The sequence below is a fragment of the Squalius cephalus genome (assembly GCF_949319135.1).
Source record: "Squalius cephalus genome assembly, chromosome: 13".
Classification (NCBI taxonomy): Eukaryota; Metazoa; Chordata; class Actinopteri; order Cypriniformes; family Leuciscidae; genus Squalius; species Squalius cephalus.
Genome location: NC_137134.1, coordinates 5,573,094 through 5,582,871, shown reverse-complemented (window position 1 = coordinate 5,582,871; position 9,778 = coordinate 5,573,094). Strand labels below are relative to the sequence as shown.

General features: G+C 39.4%; 1 protein-coding gene across 2 annotated transcripts in view; it reads right to left on the bottom strand.

The window, feature by feature from the left end:
* kcnh1b (potassium voltage-gated channel, subfamily H (eag-related), member 1b) overlaps positions 1-9,778 on the bottom strand; it is a 69,944-nt gene continuing 60,166 nt past the window's right edge. Inside the window, exons 11-12 of one of the 2 annotated variants that reach the window (XR_013823064.1) lie at positions 3,626-4,765; positions 2,301-2,320 (exon numbers count right to left, since the gene is read on the bottom strand). Coding sequence is in view for 1 of the 2 variants with exons in the window: in XM_079889653.1 (XP_079745779.1) it covers positions 3,920-4,765 (846 nt within the window). In the remaining variant the exon portion in view is untranslated. Of the gene's footprint in view, positions 4,766-9,778 lie in introns of both variants that reach the window. The other variant, XM_079889653.1, reaches the window with a different exon arrangement.

Genomic DNA, 9,778 nt, shown 5'->3' with positions numbered 1-9,778 from the left:
CAAAGTATAAAATGCTTTAATATAAACATTTGACACATTTTAATAAACAGTTGCTTTTCTTGCCATTTTATGAGATTCATTTATATTGATTATAAATAAGCAGGACATAATAATTTTCTTTTTACAATTAAGTATGATTCCTTTAATTTATATTTCTTTTTGATAATGAGATCTAACATCTGTGTCATGACCTCATAAAAGTGATTTCACATGAAAGACATTTAAAAACATTAAAAAATTAAACATTAATAAAAACATTCAAATAATTAAAAAAATACACAGTTTTGCACAGACAAAGTGAAAACACAGCAACAAACAAAAGATGCTAACACTATTCATTCAAAGTTTTCATATATGCTACATTCATGTTATTCTCTCTCAGTATGTATCTGTATTTGCTGTAATGCATGGACTGTACATAAAAACTTTTGCTGCAATAAACATCTGAATAAAACATAAGTAGGCTTTTTATTAATCATAAGTTGCACAACAGTAATTTAAAAATGCAAAATGGCTTTCACACTTTCCATTTACTTCTGTCATACTTTAATAATCAAGTATTTCCATTAATTTAGTCTTTAAAATTCGATCTTGCAAAAAAAATACAGCATTTGTTTACAACTAACGTAAACGTTAAACAACTATTATCTCAAACTTTTGCAATGACCTTTTTCTGATAATCTTTAGACTTAAATCAGACATTAAAAAAAGAAAGTACAATCAGTAAGTCCCATCAAGTCTTTCAGTTTCACAGTGTGTTCACTGATTCATTCTGCATTAAGGAGAGACAATGAATCAAACATTAAAGTTGTGCAGTGCAAATTCGGCAAAACGTTCAAGAGTTTACGGTTTACAAGCTGTGATATCCCACTGTCCTAAACTTTCTTGAAAATGACATTTACAAAACAAAAAGGACTTAACACTTTTAAAAAGGGAATAGGTTTTTGGGAAGAAAGCTAAAAAGCACATGCTAAATGAACACTACTGTACCTTATTTCATGCTTCATATTATCTTATATAGTATATTCCTCATTTATAAACCTAAACAGTTATCAGTATTGCTTATCCACCATATAATTTTGCTTCATGCATCTGTTAAAAATGACATAAAATACACTTTTTGATATTCCCAAGTTTAGCATAACATTTCCCCTTAACTATTTCCTTTGGCTCTTTTATTTTAGATAACTTTGATATAAAGTTAGAGTTTTGAAGCAGTTAAAAGTTAAAAACAAACAGTGCAATGCACTTGTCATCCTCCAAGAATTCACAGACAGTGGAATTTTGGTTATTTTGCATTTGTCGCTATTGCTATATTGCAAGTTGTCACATTATTTAAGAGCACATCATTTTATCACATAAACAGGCAACAGAGTATTTTATAGTAAAAAAACAAAACAAAAAACAAGTAGAAAAACTTATATTCAGCATACAGTCCCAAACATACAATTACCAGGTTTATGATTTTTAGTAAGACTTTTAAAATGTGGATTCAACAGTATGTGCAAGGTGGTACAGTTGTACTAATTGTTGCAAGAGCAAAGGCCCGATCCATAAAACAAGAGCTCATCATTCATGATTCATGAAATAAATCATTCATAAATTGTCACATTTAATTGAATGCAATAATTCTACTCCAAAATTTGGTTTTACACAGAAATTCTTTCTGCTCTTGTTCATAAATGGGCCCAATCAGTTTTGTATTTTTCTTGATTGACTGACAAATTATGTATGATGCAAATTACGTATGATTTGACAGATGCGAGAATAAGACAGACGGCAGTTGTACATTTCACAGATACAAATAATGATTTGGATGACCATACAAAAATGCCATACAAAACAGTTGACAACTGATTTTATAGTGGCATACTGGTATATTCCATTACAGTATATGTAAGATCCATATCCATATATTAATTTGTTGATTAATCAAGTTGAAGTGTGCAATTCTTGTTCCGACAAACAGAACTGCAAAAGTAATGAGCCATAGTGGCGTTACACCATATGATTGCTGCCCACTAGGTTATGGCTCAGACAAAAGAAGAAAGTATTTTAGCATCGAAAAAATTACACTCTTTATCTTTAAAGGTGAAGTATGTAGATTCTTCAACACCAGTGATACCAAGCAGAATTTCAAAAATAAAGCATTTCTTCCCCATTTGCGTGTTGCGCCTCCTCCAACTCATCACAAATGCAGCCCTTACAGGAGCTTGTGAAGGTATGTCTCAACAGGTCAACGTAGGCTGCTTTCAATTAAAGGTCCAACATATTAGGAATACTTTTAGCTGCTACAGTAGCCACGCCCCAAACTCTCAGCCTGCTACAGTAGCCACGCCCCAAACTCTCAGTCTGCTACAGTAGCCACACCCCCCACTCTCAGCCTGCTGCAGTAGCCACGCCCCAAACTCTCAGTCTGCTACAGTAGCCACACCCCCCACTCTCAGTCTGCTACAGTAGCCACACCCCCCACTCTCAGCCTGCTACAGTAGCCACGCCCCAAACTCTCAGCCTGCTACAGTAGCCACACCCCCCACTCTCAGCCTGCTACAGTAGCCACGCCCCAAACTCTCAGTCTGCTACAGTAGCCACACCCCCCACTCGCAGTCTGCTACAGTGGCCACACCCCAAACTCTCAGTCTGCTACAGTAGCCACGCCCCAAACTCTCAGCCTGCTACAGTAGCCACACCCCCCACTCTCAGCCTGCTACAGTAGCCACGCCCCAAACTCTGTCTGCTACAGTAGCCACGCCCCAAACTCTCAGTCTGCTACAGTAGCCACGCCCCAAACTCTCAGCCTGCTACAGTAGCCACACCCCCCACTCTCAGCCTGCTACAGTAGCCACACCCCAAACTCTCAGCCTGCTACAGTAGCCACACCCCCCACTCTCAGCCTGCTACAGTAGCCACGCCCCAAACTCTCAGTCTGCTACAGTAGCCACACCCCCCACTCTCAGTCTGCTACAGTGGCCACACCCCAAACTCTCAGTCTGCTACAGTAGCCACGCCCCAAACTCTCAGCCTGCTACAGTAGCCACACCCCCCACTCTTAGCCTGCTACAGTAGCCACGCCCCAAACTCTCACCTGCTACAGTAGCCACGCCCCCAACTCTCAGTCTGCTACAGTAGCCACGCCCCAATCTCTCAGTCTGCTACAGTAGCCACACCCCAAACTCTCAGTCTGCTACAGTAGCCACGCCCCAAACTCTCAGTCTGCTACAGTAGCCACACCCCAAACTCTCACCTGCTACAGTAGCCACGCCCCCAACTCTCAGTCTGCTACAGTAGCCACGCCCCAATCTCTCAGTCTGCTACAGTAGCCACACCCCCAACTCTCAGTCTGCTACAGTAGCCACGCCCCAATCTCTCAGTCTGCTACAGTAGCCACACCCCCAACTCTCAGTCTGCTACAGTGGCCACACCCCCAACTCTCAGCCTGCTACAGTAGCCACGCCCCAAACTCTCAGTCTGCTACAGTAGCCACGCCCCAAACTCTGTCTGCTACAGTAGCCACACCCCAAACTCTCAGTCTGCTACAGTAGCCACACCCCAAACTCTCAGTCTGCTACAGTGGCCACACCCCAAACTCTCAGCCTGCTACAGTAGCCACACCCCCAATTCTCACCTCCTACAGTAGCCACGCCTCCAACTCATGCTATTGGTTGAGCTGAAAGTGATTGACAGATATGAGCGGACACTCTCAATGCTTTAATAGTGCTTAAATGTTTACACTTTTTGGAAACCCATGAATGGCATACTAATAGCAGTCAGTGAACAATAAACTGGGTTAAGAGAATAACATAACAAATCTTACATACTTCACTTTTAAAGTAAAATACTAATTGAGGTCAGTTTGGCTTTAACTAGAGCAGGATCAAACCGTCTTCCCTTCAGCCCATCGCATCAGACATGAAACACATTAGGAGAACATATCATCCCTTTCTGAATCTGGAGAGTCCGGCCTTGATATGTCAAACAAGTTCGAAGTCCCTGAGGTCTTTCTGTCTTTGAGAAGTCGGAGCATCTCTGCGAGCTGTGCTTCGAGTGCGCTCATTCTGCCGCTGAGGGAGCTGATGTCTCCTCGCAGCTCCTGCTTCAGCTCCGTAAAACAGGCCTGAAGACTCTGCTCGGGAATGGACTGGAACGCTCGTTTCCCCTCAGGCTGAATGGGGCTTCGTTCCTGAGGGCTTCGAGCGCTACCGTCACCCATATTGTCGAGTCGCAGGTCACTCTTGGTGATGCCGCTGTCGCACGAGTCTGTCTTCTTGAGGGACAGTTCATATTGAGACTTAGTCCTGTCTGGAAGCATCTCCATGGACTCGGCTTTGGACACAGGACACCAGGAGAGATCAGACTTGGCTGTGGCTTCTTTAAACCGACCCCAGCCTTTGCTTTTGGGTGGTTCTGCGGACTTATTTCTTGTATAGTTTCCATTAGAGGCCACGGGAGCGTAAAGTTTTGCTCGACATGACGAGGACGATGAGGTGGAGGAAGACGTAACCGGAGTGGCTGGACTTTCAGTAACCGTGATGACGCTGGTTGGTGACGTGATCTCGAGCACCATGGTCTCCGCTCTGCCTTTCTCGAGATCCGGTTCTCCTTGACTTGCCCGCTCCGCTGCCAGACGGGCCTCTCTCTGCTGGCGGAACCGCTGGAAGAGACGCCGCACAGGGTGATCTGGAGGTAGATTCAGAGGGGCTTCATTCTTCCTTCGCAGCATCTCCTCTTCCTCCCGTTTGACGTCACTTATTTTACGGAAGACGATCTATATGATTCAAACAAGAGAGAACATGTATACATAAGAATGAACACAGATTATTAGTAAGGGATAATGTACATCCAGCCGGTTGTTATCTCAGAATAAACCCCCGACAGGGTGATGAGGACCCGACACGAAGCGGAGGGGTCTTGTATTAGCCTGAAGGGGTTTATTCTGAGATAACAACCGGCTGGATGTACATTCTCCCGCTTATTACACGGCTACTTGCCACTTAAGTAAATAATTAGACACAAAATATTGATCTGAGTCTAAATATTTTATAAGGTCTTTAAACGCAAAGCTTCCGCGGAGAGAGCAGTTGCTAGCACGGCAAGTTCAAACTAGATGGACATTTAAGGGACACGGTATACAGTCATACCACTTATTACACAGAATCTCGCAACATAAATAATTATGGGGATAAGAGGTATTGATTTCAGATTTCAGACCTGTTTGTTATCCTATAATCCAACAGTGTACACAAAATAGTCACAAAATGGCCGCCGCTGCGTTTGTGTGAAACAAGAGAGAGCGAGGCCACATTACTGGATGGCATAATTAAATAACTTTACACAAAATATTGATTCAACTGAGTTTTATTATTTTATTAGCTCACCAAAAGCAAAACTTCCCCGAATAAAAAACGTTCCTAGCAAGCGTATAGCACTGCTGACTTCAGTGACCCGGATGAGCCGGTGTTATCCGTTTTCAGCGGTTTTTATCAAGGAATTTGTGAAGAGTGCTTTATGTGAATGCAGACCAAAATTTAAGTCGTAACTTAAAAAAACATACATCGTGGCACATTCAATCATGGCATTCAAACACATGCAACATCAACATGTCCAACATCATCTGATGACGATTGTGACGCGATGCGTTTGAATGTGTTGATTGCAACATGAAGGACAATAGAAATTAGCAATGCATCATTGACCCAGACATGTTCACAGCCCCTGGTCACTGTGTGCTTTCACTGCATCTATCTGGACTCTTGACGCTTGAGCACCTCGAACGATGAGAAGCGAGTCACATGCTTCATTTTAAAGTGTTTCCTAGAAGGGTTAGTCACTGCTATTTTTAGCTTCATGGCACATCAAAATAAAGCATTTCATTTCTGAACTACCTCAATACGTACAACAACCAGCACAATAAAATGTTGCCAGATTCACATTCATCTATGTTGCATAAAACTAAATGCAACTCAATCCCATTGTGCAGAAATATTGCCACAAGTACGTTTTTTCCAGCCTGGATCTCAGTCACTGGTAGAACATCTACTATAGCATAATGAAAAATCTGTGATTTTGTCATGTCTGTTCAGGTTTTGTTTCAGGTTTGTGATTCCCTGTTCATCTTTAGTCCATGCAATCTTCATATTGATTCATTGTCTGGTTATCTTGATGTCAGTTCTGTTTTTTTCATTGGTTCATGTTAATCAGTTCCACTTTGTCATTGGTTGTTGTTGTCATGTGTTTCCCCTTGTCCTTGTATTTAAGCCCTCATGTTTGCCATGTTTACTTGTGTGTGTTTTTGTGTATCCTTCTGTTGTTGAGTTTGTCAAGCCTGGGCAGGTTCAAGCCGGGGGCGTTCTCAGTGAATCTGCATGATTCATGGGTTCACATCAGAGATCATCGCTTGGCTTGTTGATCTTATCATGATGTCTATGGTTGAACCCAAGGTCACATTTTCACCCCAGAACCAAAGAAAAAAAGGCGTCCACCAGCAGGTGCTGACTGCCCAATGGGAAACACCCACTGGGACAAGAATGTTGTTCCCGGACCAACAAAAGATGCTGATCCAGAATCATGTCTTACTTGGCGAAACCTCTGTGTCCTTCTTCAAACACGGAGGGCATCACATCTACATCCAAGACAAATTTATCTGGGTCTGCAATGTGCCTTCAGCAAAAAGATGGTAATTTTCCAAGTCAACATGAAAGTGGGCGAGGACTATGATATCCTGCAGATATTTTATGCTGTGTTCATACAAAATGGTGGACAACAGCTTTCCATACCCTGGGAGAATGATCTCACGTGTTTTTACTTAATTATGAATGAACCTGGAGGCGGAATGAAAGCAAGATCCCTGTATTATTTCTACCTTCTTATAACTGTTAACTCATAAATGTGATGTGATAAGATTCATGAGATGTCCTTGTACAGCAGTAGTTCACAGGTAATAGTATTCCTCCGTTATTTTCGCATCCAATTATTGTTTGATTATTCCTGCTTCTAATGTAGTTGATTTTCACAATTAGAGGAGAAGACTATAAAGATATTAAGTGTAGTTTGTCTTGTTTAGATTAGATTGATTACTAAAGGAGTTGGAGTCAAGTCAAGTCACCTTTTATATAGAGGTTTTTTTTTTTTTACAATACAGATTGTTTTAAAGCAGCTTTACAGAGATAACAGATCTGGAAGAAAGTCATTGTCCAGTTTAAGTACGTTTTTGATTGATTAATTTGCGTTGTAAAGATCATTAGTTATTAACTTAAGGGCCGCTTATGACACAGTTTTAACTCAAAACAGAAAACTTTTAATGCATTCATTTACACGTCAACAGCGTTTGGTGGCCTGAGAACGCAAACTTTGAAATAGGTTTCAAAATGCAAGTTTTTGAAACGGGTTTTAAAAGCGATACCATCATCATCTCCATGTGAACTTCAACAACGTGAATCTGTGAGAACAGTGACGGCATGCATATGCGTATAGGCATGAGCGTTTCTTTATAAAGTGACATTGACAATTACTTGTCTGGCATGCATAATACAGCGTTTTTAGTCGTTTAGTCTGATATTTAAATGTAAAACAGATGAAAATTAAGCACAAGGTGTTTAGGACGGGCAAACTTTTTTTGCTAACCTAATTACAAACAAAATGTTCATGCATGCGGAAGCTGTCCTAATGTGTTAATGATGTTGGTTCATTAATTCATTCCTGTGCACAGACTGACTCAGCAAGACTTTGTTTTCTTGCCCGGTCACATGGATCTGTTTCCTGATGAAGCCATTTAGATGCATTGTAAAGTGCAAAAATAAATGGATTTTCCATCAGGTCAGACGGATGACTGTGAGATGTGCGGTGGGAGCAGCACTGGACTGCAGGCGGACAATATTCACAAGTGTCATTTTTCTGCATTTGTCCTGTCACAGCTGAAGATAATGAGTTTTGGAGGTTAGAGAGGTTCATAGTTTATTGGCCAAGTCTGAAAACAACTATGAACATGCTTTTCCTAACGTAGAGCCAGCTGTGGAGAATTACTCTATTTTGAAATAAAATGAAAAACATAACATGCTTCATTGCTGCACGGCCAAGACCAATACACGTCACTATACAGAAGCCAAACGTGCCAAAAGAGCATCTGTTTATTAACACGGTGGTTTCACTTAGAAACTTTTAACATCAACAAGAACAAAATTATCTTTATTATCATACAGCTGTTTTCTTAAAATATATTTATACTTTTGCTGGCTAAAATACATCCACGTTTGTGTTTATTTGTAGAGAACAAATAATTACGGAAGCCCTGAACCATAAGGTAAAAAAAAGAAAGAAAGAAACTTATCTCGTTATTTCGAGATATTAAGTCGTTATTTCGACATAAGTCGTTATTTCGACATAATATCTTGTTATTTCGACATAATATCTTGTTATTTCGACATAAGTCGTTATTTCGACATAAATATCTTGTTATTTCGACATATCTCGTTATTTCGACATAATATCTCGTTATTTCGACATAATAAGTCGTTATTTCGACATAATATCTTGTTATTTCGACATGTCATTATTTCGACATATCTCGTTATTTTGACATAATAAGTTATTTCGACATGTCATTATTTCAACATAATATCTCGTTATTTCAACATAATATCTCGTTATTTCGACATAAGTCGTTATTTCGACATAATATCTTGTTATTTCGACATGTCATTATTTCGACATAATATCTCGTTATTTTGACATAATATCTCGTTATTTCGACATAATATCTCGTTATTTTGACATAATAAGTTGTTATTTGGACATAAGTCGTTATTTCGACATAATATCTCGTTATTTTGACATATCTCGTTATTTCGACATAAGTCATTATTTCGACATAATATCTTGTTATTTCAACGCCATTATTTTGACATATCTCGTTATTTCGACATAATATCTCGTTATTTCGACATAATATCTTGTTATTTCGACATGTCATTTTTTCGACATAATATCTCGTTATTTTGACATAATTTCACGTTATTTTGACATAATAAGTTGTTATTTGGACATAAGTCATTATTTCGACATAATATCTTGTTATTTCAACGTCATTATTTTGACATATCTCGTTATTTCGACATAATATCTCGTTATTTCGACATAATATCTCGTTATTTCGACATAATATCTCGTTATTTCACATAAGTCGTTATTTCGACACAAGTCGTTATTTTGACATAATATCTTGTTATTTCGACATCATAAGTCGTTATTTCGACATCATTCATTATTTCAACATAATATCTCGTCATTTCGACATAATAAGTCATTATTTCGACATAAGTTGTTATTTCGACATAAGTTGTTATTTCGACATAATATGGGGACATTCTGATATGCATTAAGCCACATTCAGCGTTCTTATAATGGTTTTCTATGGGAGGAAAATGCTTAACATGAAATTAAACATTTCCATCTTCATTTACTCTCTCCAGTGAAGGTGACTAGAGACAACTTACTGCTCATGATGATCAATAGAGTCACAGGACTGTAAAATTGGTTTCCAATGTAGCCATTCCAGCATAGAGGTGAGAGGACACAACTGCATGTCTCAAAGATGAATGTCTCCAACAATGCAGAAATCACTGTTCAGCTCTGAAGTCACATCTAAGTCAGTTATTGAGTTTAAATTAAATTATTCACTATTACAACAAAACTCTTGTAATAAAAGGTATTTGGGTACTCTGCATAACATGCAAATATTCTGTGTTTACTGATGCAGTGCAGATAATCAATGAACCAGAAGTAT